General features: G+C 45.1%; 1 protein-coding gene across 1 annotated transcript in view; it reads left to right on the plus strand.

The window, feature by feature from the left end:
• The window catches only part of SUGCT (succinyl-CoA:glutarate-CoA transferase), a 3450745-nt gene that overhangs the window by 842419 nt on the left and 2582494 nt on the right, over positions 1-25832 (plus strand). Inside the window, exon 9 of the mRNA XM_086964866.1 lies at positions 5391-5486. Within this exon, the coding sequence (XP_086820992.1) occupies positions 5391-5486 (96 nt within the window). The remainder of the gene's footprint in view (positions 1-5390; positions 5487-25832) is intronic.

The raw sequence follows: 25832 nt of genomic DNA on the forward strand, positions 1-25832 counted from the left end.
TCATGACTGAATGACTTAAGATCATCAACATCATTTTGAGAACAACTGCGACAGTTCAAAGAACTAGGACCATTCTTCAAACATTTGACTAACCTGGACATACTCCAAGTGCTACCATTGCTAACTTTCACAACATTTTTCTTAATGGAGACAATAGTGAAAGGGCCCATGAAGGTACTCTTACCCTTTAGCGTGTGCCTAGGATTCTTTATCAAAACTTTGTCTCCAACATTCCACTTCTTCCCCTTCACGCACATTTTAGAATCATACCTTGTTTTGTATTGATTTTGATACACCAAAATCTTTTTTTTTTTTATATCAACTGACAAAGTTTCTCCGTCAACAATTGGCATCCACACAGGATTCAACTTGGTGATCGCTTTCCTGCCCCTCAAAGCTTCAAAAGGAGATGTTAAGGTGACAGCATTGGGTGTGGTTCTATGTGCCCACAAGGTGTCTCTCAAGATCTCTTTAAGAGTCGACTTGGTATCCAACGCACGCTGAAGACAAGTTTTAACCAGTCGGTTCATTCTCTCTGCTAAACCATTTGCCTGAGGAGAATATAATGCTGTTTTTTGATGAATCACACCACAATTTTTGAGACGAATTGCACACCATTATCTGTTATGAGGAATTTAGGTAAACCTTCAAAAGCGAACACTCCCTTGAGTAACTCAATAACAGATTTGACATTTAAAGAAGATGTACACTTCGTCACCACCCATTTGGATGTGTAATCTACCAATAGAATGAAAAAACGTTCACTTGGTGGTAACAAGTCGAATGGTCCCATAATGTCCTACCCTAACTTCGTCCACACAACTTCAGGTACTTTGACCGGTGACAAAGGTGCCTGACTGTTTGCATACGACTTGTCATTAGATGCACACAAAGTACAGTCTTTGACCACACCTTCTATCATACGATCCATTGCAGGCCACCAATATCTTTCCCTCACTCTAGCCTTGGTGAGACTCCTTCCAAGATGACCCTCATGAGCAGTGTTTATAATTTTGTCTCTAAACTCAATTGGGGGAATCACTCTCAGACCCCTCAGTAAATTGTCCCCCACAAAAGAAATTTCATCTTTAACAGACCAATACATTTTCATTTACTGATCCAAAGATTTGTAGTCTGGCCAACCCTGACTTATCCAGGTTTTGAGCTCAGTTAAAACCTTATCTTTGATCACACCATCCCTCCACTCATCTTGTGTCAGTGCATTTTCAGCAACCCAAAATATACATTCTTCCTTGTCATCACCACTACTTTCCTCAATTGGTAATCGCGACAAACAGTCAGCAGATTTGTTATTCGACCCAGGTATATATTGTACAAGAAAATTATATTCCTGTAAACCCTCACTCCAGCGCTTAATTATAGGCGTTAAATGTTCACTATGCCTGCAAGAAAAAATCTGAACAAGGGGTCTATGGTCAGTTCTTACTAAGAATGGAATTCCTCATAAATAAAACTTAAAGTGTTGAACCGCCCAGAAAACACTAAGTGCTTCTCTTTCAATTCAGGAATAGTTTGCTTCTGCTTGCTTAAGTGCCCTAGAAGCAAATGCAACAGTATTTTGTTCACCATTTACAACTTGGGAAAGTACTGCGCCCAAACCTTTGAGGCTAGCATCGGTGGTTAAAATGTTTTTTTTATTCACATCAAAATGTCCTAGGGTAGGCATTCTTCCAATCTCCTCCTTGATCTTTTCAAAAGCCACCTGACAATCCTCTGACCACACAAAATGTGCACCCTTCTTGAGTAATATCCTACTAGGCTCAGTTACACTAGCAAATCCTTGAACAAACTTTGCGTAAAATTCCGCAAGACCCAAGAATGACCTCACCTGATCCTTATCACTAGGTACTGGAGCTTGCATAACACATTCTGCCAGTTCTAACTTTGGTTGTATCCCCTCACCAGAAATCACGTGGCCAAGATACGTAACAGTCTCCACACCAATTCGACACTTATCTTTTTTTACAGTCAATCCCTTTTCCTTCAATCTTTCCAAGACTTCAAGCAAGGTCTTACTATGTTCAATCTCTCCTTTCCCATAGATTAAAATATCATCTTGAAAGAACATGATGTTGCCAATTCCATCTAAAACCTTCTTCATGACCCTCTGAAAACATGCAGCTGCCGATGCCAATCCGAAAGGCATTCTCTTAAAACGATATGCACCTAAGGGTGTCACAAACGACGTGAGATGCCTAGACTCCTTATGCAAAACAATCTGGTGATATGCGGACGATAAATCCAAAACACTAAACACGCGCTCCCTTCAGGGTACTAAGTGACTCTGAAATATTGGGTAGCGGTTGCCTGTCAACCCAAATCCACTGATTTAACCCCCTCAAATCCACACACATCCTAATTTTGGCCCCACCATCCTTCGGGGCCAAAACAATGGGGGCCAACCATTCTGATGCCTCTATTTCCTCAATCACATCCAACTTCAATAATCTATCCAACTCCTGCTTCAAAGGATCCATCATCATGTTTGGAACCTTTCTTACTTTGTAAACACAAGGTATGGCCTTATTTTTTAGAATAATCTTGTGCTCAAAACCTTTGAGGCACCCTAAATCCTCAGAAAAGACTTCAGGAAATTTTTTGAAATACACACAATTCTGATTGTCAACAGTACCGCCATTACTATCATTATCAATCAACATAACTTGATCTTTAGGATCCTTAGCAGATGGATTAAGCGTGATCCCCAGGTCACGCTGATGTCTCCAACCTAACAGGTTGTCACCCCTCATAGCCACGTAAACTTTACCAAACGCCTTTCTGTCCTTAAATTTAATGCAAGCCTCTATATAACCAAGAACATTAATTTTTGCTTTAGCATAACCGACTGGATTTATATCAGGTGGAATCAAAGCAGTTTCATCTAACCCAACAACTTCATCCCATTGTTTGTTGCCTATCATGGTGTAAGGAGACCCCGAGTCAGCCAAGACAACAAATTTGAAATTATTCACCATGATGTCACACTCTGGCATTGAAATTTTGTCAGCATCAATCATACCATCTTCTTCCCTGATGCTAGACACTACAATGCGTACTGCATCAGGATTTTTTTTTCTGGACCCCGTGTTGACTTACAGACTCGAGCGTAATGTCCCTTAATACCACATTTCATGCATACAGCATCCTTTGCATAGCACTGTGGATAACTCGAAAAATGTGTGAAACTCCCACATCTCATACACTTAGGCTTGAGTGAATCCTTACTCCCTTTTTCTTCACTATTTCCTTGAGGCTTCACAAAGTTACGTGTGACCACATCCTTGTCATTTTTTTTAAATTTGTCATTAGCAACAACTTTACCCACACTCACACGTTGTTCAAAATTGTGTTCATCATTAACAACATGAATCTCACTTTCTAACTCTTTTTTCTCTTCATGGCCTCTTTTTATCTCTTTTACCCAAGATGAAGTGTTTTCCATACCTTCAACAATTTTAATAGCTTCATCAAGAGTGGGATTGTTTGATAAAAGTTTTCTTGTACTCGAGAACTATTTGTGCATCGCACTAATTGGTCCCTGACCAAAGAATCAGATAGTTCTTCAAACTCACAAGTACGCGCTAATGTTTTAAGAAACGCTACATAACTTTTGACTCGTTCAGTAGAACCTTGTGTCCTTGTAAAAAACCTATGTCGTTCCAAAACAATATTTATGCGAGGACCAAAATATGTTTGTAGCATCATCATTGACATTTCATATACATCACAAGGCTCACCCTCACCATTTCCAATTGTGAGTAAATCCATACTGTCATATATGTTACGTGGACTGACACGATCTGCAGCCAACAGCCGATCTGCAACCATGAGGCGATGACAGTTTCAAATGCAGATCGTGTTTACGAGCGCTCCGTCTTTTCCAAAAGAATCAAGTAAACACAAGATGGCGCCTACGTTTGAACGTGGGGTCACGTCAGGTTGAACTTGAGCGTGATGATGCTGGTAAGCAGCTCCGTCACCCTTCGCGTTCAGGGAAACATTCTGTGATGAGAGCACGAATGCGCAGAGAATGTCCCAGGCTCTCGAGGTATGGAATCCACCTCAGAGTTGAAAAACGCAGGGGCGGTAGTAGTAAAGAGCTCATCGCCACGTTTTAAATGTTATCTGTATCAAATAGGCGTTCCAAGGTAAGTTGGGTTCAATTACTGTTCCACCCCCTGTCTTCCAGGTATAACACACGTGTTCACCCTGATTTCCGAAACAGCGCATCTCTGCCAATCTAGGGCACTCGGAGTTGTGGTATTCCGGCAATTGCCTGCGCTACTAGTCTCCCACGTGTGTGCACCCTCTGACGATCACTCAAGGCTGGCAATCCGTATCCATGAGAAATTACTTTGTTTAAATCATGAGTAATATAGGGAAAATAAACGTTTCAATGCGTATCTATCAAAACTGTTAAACAGAGTTAACTAGTTCATTCCCTATCCCACTCATTTTGTGTTACGTGTTGTCTGTATCGAAACTATTTTGGTGTACGTCTAGTAGTGTGGAATTTATTATTTTTCCCCCTCCCTAATGCTCCGCCCTGGATGTGGCTACACCAGGGCATTTGTAGCAGGCCCTATGATGAAGCATGTCACATACTTCGGTATGTGAGTGAGGGCAGTTTTTCCAAATTGAGAAATTTGTCTTAATTGTGATTATTGTGTACTCTACACACCCCTCTTTGTGTGAACATTTGTAATTATTTGGGGGCCAGGGGTAGTAGAGTCTAAACAGGAACGGCCCTTTCCCCTTCTTCGTGTTGAATATAATAAGGACTGTTCAATATCATGTCCTCTATCTATGTGAACGTGTTCAATTGGAGCACATTTTGGCATAGTTATCACTCTTAATGTATTCAAACAAGCCTTTAGTTGCACACTTATTTACTGTCCGTGCAGCTACCAATGTAGCTGCAGCTAACATTGGTAAAAATAAGTATGGAGGCCCAAAGATTTTCTTAGCAGGACACTTGTGGTCCTGCTGAATGCCAGGCTGTTGAATACCTTGACTGCCTAGTCTAAATTACATCTCACGCCTCTTACTTCAACCATCCTACATTTCCTGCCTCTTTCACCAACTGTCACTATTTTCATGCACTTTTCTTCATCCTTCTCTTTCCCTCCTTTGTCTTTCTGTCTTTGTTGATCTCACTAAAAGTCTGATGACATAAAATAAGTCATGGTCTCATCTGCAAACACGTGCACAAACTAAGCACTTTATATGACACACCGTTTACATTGTCCACTGGTTAGAAACTTTGTTAAAGATGTCAGTTGGTCCATTGATTGCTATTATATCAATATTTGGTGAAATATACAGGTTCTGATTTGTTTCTAAATACTAAACTTTGCCTCCATGTACAGGTGGCTTGTCTAACCCACATTGCAGCAAATTACCTGAATGGGGGAATGGAAGCAAAGCGATGGGGCACTGCACATGGCAGCATTGTTCCATATCAGGTACCGTAAACATAAATACACTTTCTGTCATGCTTATCTGTTACATAATATATGTTAAGTTTTTTTTACAAAGACTTTTATTGAATTTTCTGAGAAATATAAATAGGTCAACACAACCTTGCTATACAAATAGGTTTCAGTGCATGACTGTCTAATCAGTTACGTGAATGTAAGTGGATCAGCAGGGTCGATTTTGAAAACCCCAAATTTGAAAGGACCAGAGACCAAGGACTGTATGTAGCAAACCTAAGATTCAGGAACCTGGATGGCATACATAGTGCCTCCTAACTGACAGCGTTGATGCTGTGCACCCTACACAATTTCTTTCGATTTGCGAGCTGGAGTCATTTGTATGTTCCTATTGTAAATATTGTTTAGTGTGTTGGGTATGGTTTCCTTTGACACCTTATGCATTAGTTTGTTTCAGTCATGCCATTGTAAAAACAACATGCAAGTTGGCTTCTTCAAAGTGCCTACTTCAGAATCATTTACTTTTCCTTGGACCGTTCTTAATATGTTTGCTCTGAGTGAACCTAATGTGGTCCACAATGACTTCTTAATCATACTTCCTCTAGTCTGTCAATGGCATGGAAGTGAGTAGTCTACCAGCCTTGTGAGGAATGAGATATCATCTCAAAACACCTTATATAAATTGTTTGTAGCCTGAATGATATACAAAAACTATATTAAAAAAATTAATAGTTAGATGAGAGTTCTAACGTAAGCCTGTAAGGTGAGTTAATTTCCTCCTTTTTATGTAACGCTTTACATAAGAGTGACACTAGCCACCTACCTAGGAATAGTTTTTAGAATTACGTTTGTTGTCCAGTTTGCCGCTCTGTAATAACTCTCTGAGATGCTAAGTGGCATTACCTAATACAACCATTTCCGTCTGACAACTGACAGCTCTTGCCTCCATTATTAAAGTTTTGAGTTATAAGATACCTCCTAGTGGAGTGACCATTTGAGGTTTATTAATGAACTGTGCGATTACTTAAAATCATTACAGTATAAAAAATGCAGTTTGGTTAAAATAAAACACAGTAAAATATAGTAAAATGCCCCCCCCACCCATGCTCGACCTACACTGGTCAGGGACCAATGGTGCAGCTATGTGGTCTCGATACAGACTATGTTCACTGGTACTATACATTATTAAAAATAATTAGAGTTTTTAGAGTCAGCATGAGACCTCGCATACTAGAGTCTGGAAGGCGTGTAAAAGTTCGACATCCTCAGTTGCACTGTGGACTTCAATGGACCCTTAGTCGTCCCCACTTGGATACCTCTGACTGATGGGACCATTTTCTTTTCGGTGACTCCCTGTGTTATCTGTGGATTGCCAACTTTAGGGCGGCGGGTCCCAGGGCTCTTCGGGATGGTATCCTTTAGTTGGTTTTTGAGTGCCATTTTAACTTGATGGATGAACTTGCCTATCCTGGCTAATAAACATGTTGTGGTTTCAGAGAAACACCAATCCGGGGCATCTCTGCAAGTTCTGTGGCCCAAGATGCGTAGTGCCGGACGTAGCAATCGCTGTCGGTCACTGGCCAGCTTAGTGCAGCAACATAGCAAGTGTAGCCAGGATTCTCTGCGATAGTTGCAAAGTCGGCAGGCAGTGGCTCCGTCCGAGCGTGCCCAACGTGGGTTGAAGTCCGTTATCCTGAGGGCCAAGAGGCGCATAAACAGAAATGTTTGTCTTGCTTCGATTGTTAGTGAGTCTTGTAAATATGGTTGAGGTTTACCAGGAGTGTAGGACTTGTCCAAGGCCAACGTTAGCGGGTTGGGCTGGAGCGAGGAATGGTCTAGCTCAAAGGAAATAGACTGGACTTGGCGCTTGCCGGCTTTTGCCCAGGCGGAATATGGGATTTCGTTTAAGTGCAGACTCCGCCCCTCAATCTTCAGAAGATCAATGGCTAGTTCCACCTTGGCTTGCCATGGGGAGCCCGCTTCCCCAAAGATGGTTTTTAGCGAGTGCTTCAAGGTGTTTTCGGGCGACTTCAGAACTCTGATGTAGTATTTTAGCAACTCCCCCAGTAGTACTAGTTCAGGACGTTTGGGGGCTCGTAGCACCATCTTGTATGCGTTCACCTGTGCCGCTTGGACCACTTTCTCAAAAGCCCCTGGATAGGCTATATGGCCGTACGTGATGGTGGGAATCAATTTAGCCCTGAGTACTGTCAGCATCGGATCTGCAGAGGGACTGGCCAGGCCGTGGCTTAGACGTCTTAGAGATGTAAATATTTTGTCAAGTTTTGGTTTAAGCGTCTTCAGATGTTTGAATGCAGTAGCCCTCTCTGATACCCATGTGCCCAGATAGTTGTAGGATGGGGCCGTGGTGATTTGGTGTTCCCCCAGAGACCATGAAGCTTTTGTTTTGTGTGGATGTTTGCCAAAGATTATTATATTGGTCTTGCTCACATTAATATGTAGCTCGTTCTCCTTGTTGTACGTGGCGAGACTGTTTAAGGCTCTTTGGAGGCCTACCCTGGCATGGTCCATAATTACTGTGTCATCTGCGTACTGGAGCGTACCCAGAACCAGCTTCCCCAGTCTGGGCGGTGCTAGGTTGGCATCTTTCAGGGCGTGCCCCATGTCTGCAGTGTACAGGTTGAAAAGCAGGGGGGCCAGAACACACCCCTGCTTTAATCCAGAGTTAGTGGCAATTCTTGTGGTTGCAGATGTGGCGCTTAGTTTCAACTGAACCCTGTCCCCTCATAAAGTGCTTTTATGGCCTTTAGAAGATCTCTAGGGATCCCCCAAGACTCTAGTTTTGCCCAGAGCCGGCTTCTGTTCACACGGTCGAAGGCCATTGAGTAGTCGATAAAGCAACAGAACAGGGGCGGCTTATTCCGCATGTTGGCCTTCTTAGCGAGGTACGAAAGCGCTATGATGTTGTCCAGCGTAGAACAGTTAGACCTGAAGTCAGTCTGTGAGGGCGGGAGTATGCTGTTCTTATCCATCCAAGTTTCCAGGTCCTTAAGTAGAAGGCGGGCATAGACCTTAGCTTCAATGTCAAGGAGGGCTATCAGTCTGTAATTAGCCTAGTTAGAGTGGTCACCTTTTTTGTGAATAGGAAAGAGGATTGAGCCTTTCCAGGAAAATGGCATGGTTGCGGTTGCGAATGCGTGGTTGAATAGAGGAGTAAGTTTGGAAGCGAAGAATGCAGGATCTTTCTTAAAAACCTGTGCGGGGATCCCGTTAGGTCCAGGGGCACCATCCGTTCTGATGGCTTTGATGTGCTTTTCAATCTCCGCCTCCGAGAATTTTCCAGGTCGGGTCGGACTTGATTCTTCGTTGGGAGCACTTTCATAGCTGATGGTAGCTGCTGCCGCCTTGGACCACCCGGTGATGCAGTGAGACATCCGCTTTGGCTCACAGGTGTACAGCCCCTTTGCATACTGTTCCCACACTTTTCCTCCAACACTGTTAACCTTGTGTACGCATCCTGATGACAAGCTGTTGATGTAGCGCCAGAGCTTGCTATTATCTTTACCTTTAATTAGGGAAAACACTGTCAGCCAGTTCTGTTCAGTCCGTTTTCTTTTCAGATCCCAAATGTTCTTTTTGTACTTAGCTCGCAAAACAGCAATGGGGGGCCCCCCTGGCGGGTAGATACCTTTCTTTTTTGCTCTCACTGCCTTGTTAAGTGCCTGCTTAGCCAGCTTAAGACTGTGGGTTTTTTGGTGGGCTGGGATGAAATTTTTTTGACCGCTTCTTGATTGGTGAGTGTTGCCCAGGCACTTCAATAAGTCATTGGTCAGTGTTTCCCATAGGTGTATTATACAGTCACTATCTTGTGTCCTTGGTACTGTCACCCTGTTGGCTACGAATGCATTAAGTCTGTGGCTAAGATTGGTCGACCATTTTATTCTTTTAAGGACTAAGTGGTGTTCTTCGCCTGTGGGCATACCAATTACGGCGTAGGGGTCCGCCTGTTCTTGTGTCAGGTTGAATGTGACACGAAGGGGCCTATGGTCGCTTACGGCTCTGTCGTCCACAGTGAAGTTGCGAAGTTTGTGAGCCAGTCCTGCATTGATGAAGATATAGTCAATAGTGGAGACATTCCTGAAGGTCGGATAGGCGGACCATCCGGGGTTGCGCATTTTTTGTATCCCATGGGTGGATTGCAAGTTGTAATTTGCTAAAAGTTCAATCAGTTGAGCTGACTTCCTGCTAGGTGTTGTCATGGGTAGCAGGTCCAAGCCTCTCAGGTTAAAGTCACCGACTATGATTACGTTGTGGTGCAAGCGGCTTATTAATAGATCTTCCAGGGCGGTGGTGAATGATTCCAAGCCGTGTGGGGAGTGAAGTTTTGCAGGGTTGAGGTAACAGTTGATTAATAAAAGCGGGCGGGTTGTTTGGTCCGCTCTCAGTCCTTCTATTGAGATAGCTTGTAGGTCGGGTGGCTCCAGAGATAGTTCTTTTACATTAAATTTGCAGGCGTGGCTTATGAAGATTGACAGACCCCCTGACGGGCGACCAAAGATCGACCTTTTGGTTGCTGATTTGAAATATTCGTGGAAGCCAGCAATTGGTGAAGTGGACCTCGCCCAAGTCTCCTGGATACATAATATGTCCCCCTGTGCGAGATAGTCATGGGTGGCTGTAACCCTGCGGATGTTATTTAACCCTGCAATGTTCCATGAGATGATGCTAAGGTTGCGATCCTGGCCTCTTGATGGGCATGCGCAACTGGTGTTTTCATATGTGTGGGAGGGGTTAGGAGCCCCATCTCCATGTGTCCTCCGTGAGGGCCAGTCTTTACTGAGGACGCTGCACGATGCGCTGCTTTTCTTTTAGCAAGATTTTTATTTTTAGCGGGGATCTAGGCCTGCCTGATTTCAGTCCCCCGTCAGAACTTGTGGAATTTGTGCCTTTGATAACAGAGATGGATTGTTGTAGACCATAATGTGGTCTGAGGACGTGCGGATATTTTGGAACCCTGGGGGCGGTGACTACTATACCCCATTCTGCCAGATTACAATGGCCCTCCGGAGGAGCGATTGAGTGCCTGGGGGCCTCACAAGGGACAGGTGATGCGTCACTGGGCTTAACAGTCTTCAGGTCACGGTTTAGGGTGAAGATAGGAAAGGGTGTTTTGAGAGTACTTTCAGTTATAGTGGCGCCGGAAGTTATTATGGCTGGTGGTATGATCCTGCTTTTGGTTTTATGTTTCTATAGTTGTTCCTTTAGTCTTTTATTTGCTCTCCGTGACAGTGGTGCATTTGCGCCAGCCGATGCGCATTTGGCCTTTTCCGAGAGAGGAATGCTGACGGATGAGTCGTCGCTTTCGGTGTCAGGGTCCAAAACCACAAGGTCCCCGCTTCCTTGTTCTTGCATGGTGAGCTTGCTGCATGGCACTGCCAACGAACCTTTTGGTGAGCTGCTGACCGTGGTGCAGGGATCGTTCAGTACATCGTGCACTCTCGTCAAAGCTTGTGGCTTTTGAGCCAACTGTGTTTGAGGGGACCTCTCTCCAAGGCCCTTGGCTAATGCAGGCATATCTTTTAGAACTTCGGGTAGGCTTGCCCATTTTTCTATAATGGCGGCACCAGAGTTGATGTTGACGGCGTGGGCTTCAAATAGCACCTCTAACTTTGCTAGTTTGTCGTCTTGGCGCACTAAGTGCTGGGCGATTGAGTGCAGGAGATCAACTTGAACCTCCATCTTAGTGGACTGCCACAATAAGGCCCTAGCCATGGTGTCCTGCACTTCTCTTATTATGGACAGGTTTAATTCTTTGACCGTGACCTCATCGACTGAGTCTTGATGTTGTGTTAGGCCCAAGGGGCTCCATGCCTCCATCTGCTGCGATCTCCTGGGATTAATTCTGGCTGAGTATATGGCGGTATCTTCTAGTGTGCGCTCTATTGAGTGTTCTAGTTTTTGCAGGAACGATGCCGTTAGCGCGGCCATACCTGGAGTGGTCGTCTCCGTTGTTGCCCGGGGCGTCACTGGTGTGCACAGGTGCATCCCAGGGTTCGTTGGGGAGAGGGTGCGGTGCCCGTGTTTTGCTTTGCGCTACCTGTCTCCTCCTGTACACCCTCGGTGGTCCTCCTGTGAACTTCAGCTAGGATCCTTAACGGGCTTTTCGCTCTGGCAGTAGAATGAGGTAGGGCTTCCTGGCTTCGAGCGTCTTCTGGACTTTGGGCTTTTCCGGAGTCTGCAGGCTCGCAAGAGTAACTGCGGGAATGGTCTTGCTTCGTTATTGGCAACCTCGATGTGCCACTGCCCTCGGGTCCTTGTAGACTCATGTCCGTAGCTATAAGGCTACTGGGGGCCTGAAAGAATTGGGTGATGAGACCCTGTGGGAGGGATTTGCACGGGACTGAATCCTGAGAATTTTGGAAGTTGGTACCTTTAGTGCTCCTAGTTGTCCTTCTTAGTGCCGTGTTTTCAGGGTACGCCTCCACCCCCACCTCCTCCTCCTCCTTCGTGCTCGTCTTGATATTTTTAAGCGTCATCATTTGAACACCTTTAGGCACCGTAAACTGGGGCTCTGTGATGTGGGGGGGTGGTGGGGTCCACTTGCTTGTATTCCTGGTTATTGAGGTGACTCCCCTGTGGGGGCCTTGAGCTTATTGAGCTTATTGTATGAGTCTAAGGAAAGTTACTAGCTCTCCGCGTGAGCAGTGCTATACTGGGCAGCCTCTTTTTCAGGGGGAGAGGGCGGCGGCAAGAGGAGCATACAGGGGGACCGCAGGCTCGGAGACCTAGTCAGGCAGCCCCTTGGTCCGCACCCTCGGCTCTTACTTTGCGACTACCTCTAATGGCTGCTGCGCTCGCCATTGCCACTTACCTCCACGCTGGCTGCTCGGTTAGCCTCCAAAACTCCAGGCTCCAGGCTCTCTGGTTGCTCCGGTGCACGCTCCGGTTCACACTCCGGAAAATACCAAAAGGCCAAAGATCCAAAAGGCACCCGACAGCTGCATCAACTATCGATGCTGTGGCCCGCACGTCCAGCTCACAGCTCTGTTACAGGCTTCCGGGCTGTGCGTCCTCAGCGCAGAAATAGCTAACAGTAGGTCAGCGGGACAGCACAGTTTCCCTTGTTCTGTCCACACTGGAGTCGGTACCGGGAGCTACCGGGAGCTACAGGGAGCTGCCTCACTGCCTCTGCTGCTGGCGCTGCTGGTGCTGCTATGGTGGTGTTGGTGCTGCGGTGCTGGGGCTGGTGCTGCGGCTCGGGCTCGGCCTGTGACAGGGCTCTGACTCTGGCTCTGGCAGAATTCTAGCGCTTCTGACGTGCACTGGCTCAAGCGCTAGCACACTGACAGCACACTAACAGCGTCCGTCGGAAATCCCCTCTGCCGGAATTCGGGGATGTTAAGGTTAGTAAGTAGTGGAGTGGTGTGGCTCACTGGTTAGATGCTGCAGACCCGGAAACAGAGGACGGCCCAGGACCAGGGTTCAATTCCCGACGCGGCAGGGTCGTGGACCAGGGTCAGCGGACTCGATAATTCTCGCCTCGGTGCCTACTCTAACCAGGGATCACACTCGACAACTCTGGGCATTAGCTTGCCTCATCTCGACAACGGCCCCCCACATACGCCGGGGATGCCTGGTTTCACCTTGGAGATACCCAGTAGGGACCATCTCACAGGGATAGCCAGGACGGGTTCCCCAGCGGTCTACAGCGCGGAGATACCCCATGTGGGGTGATTCAGGCGCTTTACAAGACATCATTACATTACATTACATTACATCCCATTTGTTAGAATTATCTTAAGTCAGCTCAGGTGAGAAATTTTTAATCATTGTGATTAGTGATAAGGAACAAGAAAAATACATACACAGGAATACTTTCTCCTGGAGCTCTGCTATTACAATAAAGTTGCCTATATGCTTATCTTATCATTTCCTCATGACTTCTCCCATTCCTTCTGAGGCAGAGTGTGGTTTTTAGCAGTATTGGCTTTTACTATTGTTCCAGTCCTACTCCATTTCTGACAGGAGACCCACCACACTAGCTTAGAAGGGTTTTTGAGCATTCCTGCACTCCTCAATGTCCACACTGTAACAATCTCTTGCGTCAGTGGGCTTGATTCACAAAGAAATAAAAAAGTACAGGCAGCGTTTAATGACTCCCAGTTGTGTTTATGCTTAAGCCAGCTGGAATAATGTCTATGCCAAATGGTGAGTCTTGATCCGTGTAGAATGTTGATACTGGCAGTTGGAGAGTCGCCCGTTAGCTGTACAGTCGTGTTGGCCTTCTAAGGATAAACCTTAAGAATAAAAAAAAATGTTATTCAATCACAAGTGTACTTAACAATTTTGGTGATGATAGTAGAGTGTGAAATATACTTGAGAAGTTGAGGAAGAGTTGTTTGACTGCAGAGATTTTGAAGTGCCAATTTGGTGTTCAATCGTTAGAATATTTAGGGCATGAAATCTCTGCTGAGGGAATTAAACCTAAAAATTGTTACTGAATGCGATAAAGAATGCTCCTGCTCCTCAGAACATAGATCAGTTGAGGTCAATTTTAGAATTTGTAGAAAGAATGGAAAGAAGCTTGTGCCAAGGATGATATTTTAGCTAGTATCAGAGCTTTTGTTGTACAAGTGTGGCCAGAAAAAAGACATTAAATGTGGAACTAAAGCACTTTTGGGAAGTGCAGAATGGGTTATCTGTGTTGGAAGATAATGTGTTAAGAGGAGAAAGATTTGTTACTCCCAAGAGTCTTAGGGAAGATTTAATAAACTTATGCGAGGAGGGACACCTAGGAATAGTTAAAAGCAAAAGGAGAGTGAAAGAAGTTTATTGGGGGCCTGGTTTGGATGTTGAGGTAGAGAGGTTTGTGCGGCAGTGCAATCTGTGCTAGAATGCTGACAAGTTACAGACGTCTGTTAATCCCCCATTGTCACCTGTTGCGTTTCCTGAAATGGCATGGGAAAGCTTTTTTTTTATAACGGGTCCCATTATTGATCAACAGGGGATTTGGTTTATTTTAGTAGCTTTTGACTATTTTTGAAAATAGCCCGAAGTTAAATTTGTGGAGAGAGCTGATTTTGAGAGTGTGTTATGTTTATGGATGAATTGTTTGAAAGGGAAGGGTTTCCAAAAAAGGTGATTGCTGACAATGGTGTACATTTTAAGAGTACTAGTATGGAATAGTTTTTAAAACATAATGGAATAGATACAAGGTGACCTCAATTTATCATCCCAGTGGTAATGGGAAGTGAAACGCTTTAATTGTGTGATGAAAGATTCAATGCAGTTAGCCAAACTCAAAAATCTGAATTGGAAACTGGGAATTAAAAAAACTGTGTAGATGTATCGCACTACGCCAACTGTGACGGGTTCCAGTCCCTTTACCATAATGAGGGGTAGAGTCCCCTTTATCAAAGATAATCAAGGTTGGTTGCATACTTCCAAACTTAGTCAGTGGTCTCCTATTGAAGTGAAAAAGAACATTATGTTATATCAGGAGAAGTATAAAAGTTACTGTGACTTGAAGGATAAGGCAAAGGAGATTTTCCTCAAGAAAGTTGGCATGATCCTTGTAAGGTTACCTTTAAGAGTAAGGAAAGGTGAGAGCAAGTATTCTGAGTCGTTAGAGGTAGTCGAAAATCTTTACCAACTCAGCAAGATTGAGTGACGGGCGAGTGTGGCACTTGAGGCAATTTGTAAGATGCATCAATGGGAAGGAGAAGCGGCTAAATAACCAAGAATAAAAATATCATTTAATTGGATCTTCCGCAAGTTGATGGTCACTTGCCAATAGATCCTGAATTGTATGAGAAATTGAGTGAGGACCATCAGTTAAATTAACATGATGGTAATGAGGTGTTGAAATCAAAGTGAGTGAGTCACAAGTGGACACCGTACCAATGAACAAAATGCCAGATGGGTCTTCCAGCATGTGGCACCTGCTCTTTCGCCAGCATCTTCTTGACTCCTTGAAATTCCTTTCTGGCAGCCTATACCGCAGCCGTGAAATCTGGGTGGAATGATAGTGTATTATCCTGGTGTGAGATTGTGCCCTTTTGACGTGCAATCGGGAGTACAGTATCACAATCACAAAAGTTCAGCAATCTGGCAATGATAAGCCTCGGAGTGGCACCGGGGGGAGGGGCGAGCGGCTAGTGACCTATGGGCTCTCTCCACCACCAGCATGTTTGAAAGATTGCCCACTCCACATACCTCTCGCAGCAGTGTTTCAACAAAGTCCTCCAGCTTACCCACGTTGGTCATCTCCGGCAAGCCCAAATTGCACACATTATTGCGCCGGGAGCGCGCTTCAATGTCCTCATTCTTTTCTTTTATGACCGCCAGTATCTTGTCAAGGTCAGTGGTTTTTGCTACTAGTTGTTGTAGACCGTCCTCAGCGTCAGAGATTCTCTGCTCCGCTTCGCCAAGGCGAAGTGCATGCTTATCTAGTTTGGACGACATATGATCCATTCTGCCATTCAGCGCCTTGATTTTGCCATCAATAGATTGCAAACTGGCCTGGATCGCTGCCAGGGTAGTTCCTAACGCCGTTGGAGGGTGCGCCGTGGAGTCAAGCTCCGAGTCAGATGCAGCATTTTGTGTTGATTTTCCACCCTTTCGAACCTCGAATGTGAGCCTGTGTTGGTTATTTTCGGGTTGCCCATGGTGCCCAACGTGTATCCAAGAGGGTCCTGTGGGTATACAAGAGGGAGGGCACTTAGCGATGTTCCCAGCTAGTTAGGGGCAGCACTCTGTGACCTCCCAAGTATCAGTGATGTCTGGAACCCCAGAGTATGAGCGCCACGGTGCAATATGCTGCGCGCTCCGCCAATATCTTTAAGGGGCACCCAAGCCTTGGCAAACACGTGTCAGCCAAAGCCACCAACTCAAATGTTCCTAGTGATGTGCGTTACAATAGCTGAAAACCACAACCTCAAGGTCGCTGATGGTTGTGTGATGCAATTATGACGCACAAGTTCAGTATCTCAACCAGGCTGTAATGATGCAGCTGCAACTTCGAATCCTGGGATGCCACCCTTACGAGGAGCGCGGAGCTGTAGTATGAGGTCAGGTGCAGTGCGCACAAGGCCCGGGACAGTCAGCCGCCAATAACCGCTATGAGGCCCAGCACGCAGTGTAGAGCCGGGCACTCACGTAGAGCACTCAGGACACGACACAGGCACCATTTCAGTCCCGCGCGCGGGGGACGGCTACCCAGTAGGTACCAGCTTCAGCAAGGAGCGCCCCCGCAGTCTCACATGCACTCCTCGGGAGCCGACTCCACCCGCATTGTCTATGGCAGCTATTCCGCACTCGCCTGTCAATCTGCAGTGTGTCAGCAGTACAATCGCGGCAGCGCTAGAGTCTCGCGGCCGCCATCTTAATTATCTGCGTATCCTCATGGCGTCACCCCCAAGCCGCCACAGCTCCCATCAGTGGCTAGAATTGCCTAAAAAGGTAGCGCTTGTTGTCGCCTTTCCCCTCAGTGTCCAGGATTGCGCAGATGGCCACTCAGAAGTAGGATGTGCAGCAGGATAATAGTGCCGGCCGGCAGAGCAGCACAGCTGTGTAGCCATCTTGCCACGCGCCAAGCTATCCCCCCTCCCCCCACCCCCGATCTGCCCTTTTTTACAGTAATATATTGCAGGTGAGAGGAACAAAAGGTAGATTCTCTTGTCTACCTGGATCCAACAAGGCAATGGATGGGGTAGTGGGTGAAGAACAGGATGTTGACTGTCTTGTGAACGATGTGTGCTTAACTGGGAATAGGTGTGTCAGGGAGGAGGAGTGGAGGAAGACTTTCACAGAGAATTGTGTTTTTAACTGCAGGTAGTGGGGTACGTTAGGAATGGCTGGTCTAGAGAGGGAAATTTATCTGCTGAGATGCCAACGTACAATTAAGTCCAGACAGAACTATATATAGAGAAAGGTTTATTGTTCAGAAGTGATACATGTATTCCTCCCTGTGGTGTTAAGAATATATTGTTGGATATTGATTGTGAGTTGCATCTCGGTATGGCTCAAAAAGAAGAGACTGAGAGAGCTGTACTGGTGGCCTGCAATGGACAGGGATGTTAAAGGGTGATGCTGTAGGTTCGTTGCTTGCTTACAGAATAATAGGGACTTTAATAAAGTTCCACATAGGACGGAGATTGAGAGTCCAGGCAAAGTATGGAAAAATAAAACATTGATTTTCTGGAGCCATTCTGTACTCTTCCTATTAGTCAAATGTTTCCTATTATTCTCGTCGATAATCTGTAAAAATAGATGGAAATGAGATTTGTGTGTGAACCCAGTTCTAAGAGTGTAATTATTTTTCTCACTGACATATTTGCCGGAGACTTATTTACCTGAGAGTTGGTTTCAGGCAAAGAGGTGCAGTTTGCATCACAAGATATTAGGGGATTGTTAGATGGTTCAGGTATTAAACACTAGAGATGTAGTTTGTACCATTCACAAGGAAAAGGTTTAACTAAGAGAGCGAAAATGAGTGTGGGTGAGTGCGTCAAAGGAGCGCTTACCTAGGGTGTGGTTGTGGAAGATGATGTCTGAGCCATGTTGTGGTCCTAGCGTAACACCTCACATAGTCTCATAGGTGTCACAGCTTTCTATGTGCGTAGGGAAGGAGTGTCACACAACTTGCTGCTTCTGCATAAGTTTGTGAAAGCTCCCGTTGGTAATGTGCACAGTGAGGTCAGTGTCGTGGTTAGCAGCACTAGGGTTAGAATTAAACATGCCCAGCCAAAGAGCAAGCAGAGGCATGATTTGGTGAAGAGGACAAAAGTATGTGTATTGTCTAATAATTTCCTTGTGCAGCCAAAAATGCAGAGTTTGACGGTTGTGAAGGGACGGGAGAATTTTGGCACTGGGCGCAGAGTGTATGAGATGAGTGAAAATGTCAGCACAGTTTTTTTGGTCAAATGGTCAATGATGGAATTGTGAACAAGTTGTGAAGGCTGGTGATTATGGAATTCGTGTCATTTCAGAATGAATTCTGTTTCTAGTTGTACTAATGCTGCACAGAGAGAGGGTCTCAGCATAATCCCTTGTAGCATGATTCTGGGAGGTTTGGGAAAGGGTCAAGGCAGGCGTGACCACAGGCTTCTATCCAAGTTTAGGGATTATGTACTAATTTGATGTATTGCTGAAGAATTGTTCACTTGAATAATTCATGTACAACTGTATTTGTTTTCACCACAGTATCAGTTTCAACGCCGTGTATTGCATTGTTTTTCCCAGTCTTGTTTCCTTTTTGCTAAGAATGTTAACCGAATTTCGTCTGGCCCCTGATGTCTATCAATAAATTGTGGACATGACTGCATATTAAGTTTCTAATGTAGAGTGTTGCTTTTCTAATTGTTTACATAGGGCGAATTCATTCTTTTTTAGGGTGGGCACGAGCTTTTTAATCTCATTCTCACCACAGTTTTAAATTGCAATATTGTAATGTGTATGGTCTTGACAAAGAATTGTATTATATTCCTTTCTTATTTTCCTTACCCTAGTATGTCCTGCCATTAACGTTTGGCAGTTGCCATCATTTGATAAAGCTACTTCCCTACTAGTAAACCTTAAACCTCATGATTGTGTTAGAGCCTTGATTCGACTTGAAGATTGTTTTATCACTGCTAACAGGTTTTAATGAAATTTGGCTACTGGACGAGTAATCTTAAGGTATTTCCAACGACACTGAACCAGTGCTACTTTCAACTGTATTTATTCTTCTATCAGGTGCATGATTGGGAGTTTACTCATTTAGGCATTTTGCTTTCGCCTGCTTCCTGTGGCCACTACAATATATTGCCACTGTATTTGATATTTATTTTTTATAAAGCACGATATATGCCTTGAGGTATCTTGACGCTAGCATCTGCAAGAGGGCAGAAACGCTGCAAGTAATACAAGATCAATGACTACAAAAGCGAGTGAAAACAGCCATTTTTTTAGATGCTTTCTGAAACTCATCAGATTCGACTGGCATCTGAGGTGCCAGGGTGGCCAATTCCAGAGCCTGCATGTGGAGTATACAAAGCTTCTGCCATCCCACCAGGCAGTATGGATTCTGGGCGCCCTGACATTCTTGGAAGTTTCCGAAGGAAGGCCATCAATAACTTTCCTCATTGTGAGCAAACCTGGACTCAATAATGACTAGGGGACTTTGTTCAGTCACTAATTGTGAAAATGTGCATTATGTCTTGAATGAGCCAATATTTTAAGGATATTTGTGGTGCTTAACCACATCAGGCAGTTAAGCTCTGCCCTATGAAAGATCCCCTTAGCAGCCCTCCAACTGTCTCCTCGGTGGCACTGGCTCTTTTCTTTGTGGGATTGTGTAAAAGTGGTCGAGCCAGCCGGCTCCGTTATAAATTGACTAGCCTTATGCTGGCCAGTGAAGCAAAGGAAATGGACTTACCTTTTGGATTTACCCTCCTACAAATCATTTTCCTCAGTATTCAAAGTGTGCACTGGAAAACAGCAGCTATTCCCATGGAATTGTTAGACACCAAAGTAAAAGAAACAAAATGTTGTGCTAAAGACTTCAATAGCAAGAACACTGTATTGTCCTACAACACTAATCCCTATAGTTCACCTACATTTTTCACTGTCTTCCACCGGAACAGGGAGCAATTACTAAAGTCGAATATAAGATTCAGTTTCTATTTTAAAATGGTATTTGAAATCATTCATTTTTTTATTTTTGATTACTATTACTCCTCTTAAATGTGTTGTTAAGTCACAGACCACTCCTTTCCTAAATGATTCAAGGGAGCCTACCTTAGCTTGGAAGCAGTTTTTGAAACCTTTTGATTATTAGCCCTATGACATGGTGGGCGGGGGGGGGGGGGGGGGGCTGGGGGGGGTTTCTCCCTTACGTAAACAACTGTCTTCTCTACAATTGTATTACTGAAAAGTCTACCGGAGCCTGAAAATGTTGCAGGAAGGTAAACAACGGGATGATTTTCACGTAATCTTTGAAAAAGGAAATAACTCTTTATGGAGTTGGTTTGGATTGGCAGATTAAAGGGCAACATTTAAATGCTGTACAATGCTTAGAGGAGGGTGGGAAAATGTTTTCCATGGGAACCTCAAGTGTAACAATCTATAAGTAAACGAGATTACTCTGGAAGAGCATACAGTTAAGGAGCTGTCCAACTCTTGCTCATCCTTCATGTTAGTTGACAGCAGTGGATTGTATTCCATTCATTATTTCCTTGCATTGGTTTGTTTTCAATCCTACCCTTCTTCCTCTGTTTTTCTTGTGTTCATTTCCTCTGCCTTTCAAGTCCTTCCCTCCTTGGAATATTGGTGGGTTTTTTATATAGCGATTCCACTGACTGTCAGCATCGACATTTCAATTACAATAATATAACTATGGCACTTAGCATGAGGGACATATTGTGTATCAAACTAGAGTGGGTGATTGAGGTATTGGGTAGAAGCGCTGTTATGTGTCTAACAAACAACTAATGTAACACAAATAAACAAAAGGCACATTGCAGTTTTATAAACTGCCTGAAGTAACTCTTCGGGTTAGTTTCAAAGTCACTGAGTGCTAGGATGTCTTGCCTAGATGGTGATCAGAACCTCAGTGCTGCACAAGGTGGTTTGGAAGTAACTAGGCCACTGAAGTTGGCAAATCATAAATTCTTGGTATGGGTGTAGCAAGAGAAAATGTTAGTAATGCTGTGGCCCACTTTGACAACTAGTATGAATAGTTTGCACAGGACATTGCCTTGAATGGGGAACCATCCAGAATTGTATCAAAAGGATGTTTGTTGGCATGTGGCTGAGTAATGTTCTAGCAGTCAATAACCATATCCAAAGGGGGGACGGAATAATGAGAAAGGCCTGTTAGCAGTCAGTTGCAGTGGTTAAATGTATTAAGCACAAGTGAATTAGTTAATGATTTTTCAGTTTAGAGTGGGAGAGATGTGTATATTTTCCATATCCATTTAGTACATTAAACATGCTGCCTTGCAGTGGTAGTGATACATGCTTCCCTAAGTTTCCAGGGGCTAACACTTTCACATTGTTAGCTTAGAAAGTGAAAAGCCAGAGGAAGTGCATGGAACTGGGCGGCGGGATGGGTGAGGGAGAAACCTGAAGATAAAGGTCATCAGTTTTTGGAAAACTTCAGCAAAAGATATCTTAGAGCCACTCATTCGGGAGTGGTAGTAAAACAGACAGTGATACACAAAAGGAGGTACATACAGAAGGTTGGATAGGAAAAGATTTGTGTTTATCAGTGTAGAAATGGTGGTAGAAGATTATATCACTGAGGGAGGTGGTGTAAAGAAATAAGGAGTGGGCCTAACAATGAAGTTGTGGGTATAGCAGCAGACAGAGATGTCAGACTGGATAGCTTTAACGCAGAGATCTACTGAATGTGCTCCTATGGTCTGTCTGCTTGGAGGATTTCCAAGACCTGCTACGAGTAAAAACACAACAGGATTCATTGACCTGGCTCTAGCACTTGCTAGACAAGAGACAAGAGGCACCCATGAATTAGAAGGTGACCCAGGCCTCGCAGGTTGGCAAATTGAAAGAGGATCTGATTCAGTGGCCGGGTTATGAGAGCTCACTGATACATATTGAAGTGAGGAAAGGAAGGGAATCAATTGAAAGGACGTGAGCATGGGATCACTTATGAGATTATATTAAAAGTTTGGATATGAGTGATGAATCTGGGGAAGAAAGCAAGTGGAATATACTTTGCAAATTAATATGTAAATTTTAAGTGTACTTTGCGAAATAAAATGTGTCTATACATGCTATTATAGGAACTGCACTTAAGAGGGGAATACTAGGGGGAAGTAGTAACAGTTATTGTATTATTGTTTTATTTAAAATGCCAATAATACTATGTTTACAAAAAAAACGGACTGGATAACTTTAATTGCCATGCCACAGAGAAATTGCATTGAAGGATGTATGTTGAGATACAATGAGGAGCACAGCCTATGATTCCAAACGCATTGAGTAAAATGGGATGATCCATAGTGTTGGCTGCTGTAGATAGTTCAATGGATATATTATGTATTTTCACACTGAAACTGCAATAGAGGGACAACTCTTGTCTCTCAAAAAGGGTTAAAGATATTTTCCTTAGCACTGAAACTGTAAGAAATGTTTTAGTGCTCAGATATAGCGAGGGTGCTAATAAAGCTGACAATAATGCTGGCAGGGCATAGTCACACAAGTAGATTGGAAGTAGCCTGCAAGTACTTGGGGTCCCAAGCATTGGGTGCCACAAATATGTGCCTACTCTCCCTCACACCACCCCTCTATCATCAACTCCCAGTTTACTAAGGCACTGAATGCTGCTCATACTAGAGGTAAGTAGTGTAAAACCACTCTGGATTAGGCTTGCAGACTAAGGGGCCGATTAGGATGGCGGACGGATCACCACCGCCATGCAAGCGGGAGCGATCCGTCCACCATCCTTGCCCGTCCGCCACCTATTTTCCCCCCCACCACATTACAATGGCGGGGGGACCGTGGCGGACGGGAAGACCGTCCACCGCTTTTCTGCCACGGTCGCCTTGGGACCTCGGAGGAAAAGGTCTAAAATGGTGGCGGTGTCTATCAGACACCGCCAGCCATATTAGGATGGGCTGAGGGGAATGCCAAGGCATGCGTTTCTTGCTTTGGGGGCCCATTGCGGGCCCCCAGGGTGAAGGGGGGTGTGGGGGTGCACATGGGGGGTACCTAGGTACCCCCCTGCGTTTCACAGTACAACATTTTTGACATTGCGGCAGACGGTGCTTTCAGCACCGTGAGCCGCAATGTTATAAATGCGGGATGCACCCGCCACTGTGGCGGGTGCATCCTAATTGGGGGCACGGTACCTCCGCCCTTCTGGCGGACGGTCCCTGCCCCAGACAGGATGGCGGACGGACTTTGTCCGTCCGCCATCCTAATCGACCCCTAAGTTCCTCCTGGGAGTGGCATTCTTCTCTAGACACTTCTTCAAGCTCAGACTAAACAGTAGACATTTCATTCCCCCTGAAATCTGTTTTCTCTGTCAGAGAAAAACTGAAACGTAAATACATTTGTTTTATCTAAGAGGAATTAAAAGTGGAGACGAGTCTGTGTGCAGAGAGGTAGTTTGAGAATGAGTCTTGATGCAGTGTTTTTAGTGGTTTGGTGTCTTTACAGGAGCTTCTTGGTGATTGCACCAAAAATGCATTATCACAATCAAGTGTGCTAGTAATCAGGGCCTGTGTAACAGTGTTTTTAGTGGTCTCTTGTAGCCCCTGGAGGATCCTTCGCAGCATCCTCAGGGTGTACAAGCAGGGGGGAATCACTCTGTTTACCTAGGCTGTCATGTTGAGCTTCTCATCCAGCATATTTCCTAAATTTCTGGCATGGGTGGTGGGGGTGGGGGTGGGTGTGAGTCCGAGGTCTGATGGCCACCAGGTAGAGTCCCAAGCAGAGGTTTTTCTTCCAAAAATCACCACTTCAGCTTTGTCTGTGTGGAGTTTGAGGCAGCAGGATCTCAACCATGTGGTATTCTAAGGTCATGCAGGTGGTGAAGTTGGTTTTTACTGTCTGAGTCTTGTATGACAGAGAGAGTATCAGTTGGGTGTTGTCTGTGTAGGAAAGTATGTTAATTTCAATAGGGAGGGAGCTAAGAAAGGAGGTGGAGTAGCTCTTCTCTATCAGGCTCGTCTCCGCGCCGAAAGGTTTCTTTCCGAAACCCTAGGGGGAGCAGAGGTTATGGGGGTTAAGCTCAGGCGGGGGGCGGTATGTGTGGTGTTTTTGGTGGTATACCGACCACCTTGGGCGTCGCCAGATTTCCCGGCTCTTTTTACTAGATTGGTTCAGGATCTGCGCTCGAGATATGAAAAAATGGTTGTTGTTGGGGACTTCAACTACCATTGGGAAAAATACCCCAAAGAGGGACAAGCACTACAGATTGAGGAGGCTATCTCCTCCTTGGATTTCACCCAACAGGTGAAGGGACCGACACACGAGAAGGGACATGTGCTTGATTTAGTCTGGACCACCATGCCAGCCCAGGGTGCTACAGAGATCTTGCCTTGTGCCTGGACTGACCACTTTTTAATAAAGGGCAGAATTTTATTGAATGGCCATCTGTCCAAGCCTGGGGAAGGTTGGAAAATGGCTCGGAAGTGGAGAAACTTTGATGGGGAAAAATGGTCTACCTCCTGGAACAGTCTCCTTCAGTAAAGGAGCAGGATGCTAACATTGATGCCCTCTGTGGTCACCTTCAGCATAAACTGGGGAGCGCCATTGATTTGGTGGCACCCCTTCGTAGGGTGAAGAAGGTGGAGAGAGGAGCTGGGGCCCCTTGGTACAATGATTCCCTACGGGATATGAAACGTGGGGTGAGGAAGAAAGAACGGGCATGGCGCAAAGAGTATGACGCCATTGCCAAGAAAGAATACATTTCATCCTTAGCGAATTACAAACTAGCCATCCAAACTAGGAAGGCTGTTTTCTTTGAGGAAAGAATAGTTGCAGCTAGAAATCCACAGAAGGAAATCTTTCGGGTCCTGGCGGAGCTCAGGATAAATAAAGAGCAAAGTACTGAGTTCACCCAGGAGGATTGCCAGAGGTTCCAGGATTTCTTCGTGAATAAGATCTCCGATATTCTGGGAGAAATTGCTGCAACTACACCCCTCGAATGTCCTTGCCCACCGGACCTCACTGCCCCGCCAGATATTTCACCACTAGTTGAGTTCTCCCCAATTTCAAAACAGGAACTATTTACGATCACGGACCGAGTCAAATCGGGTTCCCTGGTGGATCCATGCCCTCCTGATGTGTTCAAGTTGGCATTGCCAGGAATTGAGGAAGAGGTTTTGCATTTGCTGAACACCTCCCTTCACACAGGACAGGTCCCTATAGCTTTTAAAGAGGCTCGCCTGATTCCTCTACTAAAGAAACCCGGATCGGACACGAAGTGTTTGAAAAACTTCCGACCCATCTCCCAGTTGCCTTTCCTGGCTAAGGTGATCGAGCAGCATGTGTTAGCATTACTCTCAGGTCATCTAGAGAGCAACATCCTGCTGGAGTCCAATCAGGCAGGGTTCCGTGCTAACCATAGCACGGAATTAGTCATGCTGTCAATCCTGGATGAATTGAGAACTCGGGTTGATGTAAAAACACCGAGCGCCCTGGTACTACTGGATCTCTCCGCGGCTTTTGATACCGTGTGTCATGAACAGCTTCTGTCGCGGTTGAGATCTTTTGGTATCAGGGGTACAGCACATGCATGGCTTACATCATTCCTGCAGGGCAGGACTCAAAGAGTACAGTTGGGAGATTTACTTTCCACCTCTGCTCCCATCACCTGCGGGGTTCCACATGGATCTGCCCTGTCACCCCTACTCCTTAATATCTACCTGCAGCCATTAATCGCACTCCTGAATAGGATGGATTGCC

This window comes from Lissotriton vulgaris, chromosome 4_1, assembly GCF_964263255.1.
Source record: "Lissotriton vulgaris chromosome 4_1, aLisVul1.2, whole genome shotgun sequence".
NCBI classification, from domain to species: domain Eukaryota; kingdom Metazoa; phylum Chordata; class Amphibia; order Caudata; family Salamandridae; genus Lissotriton; species Lissotriton vulgaris.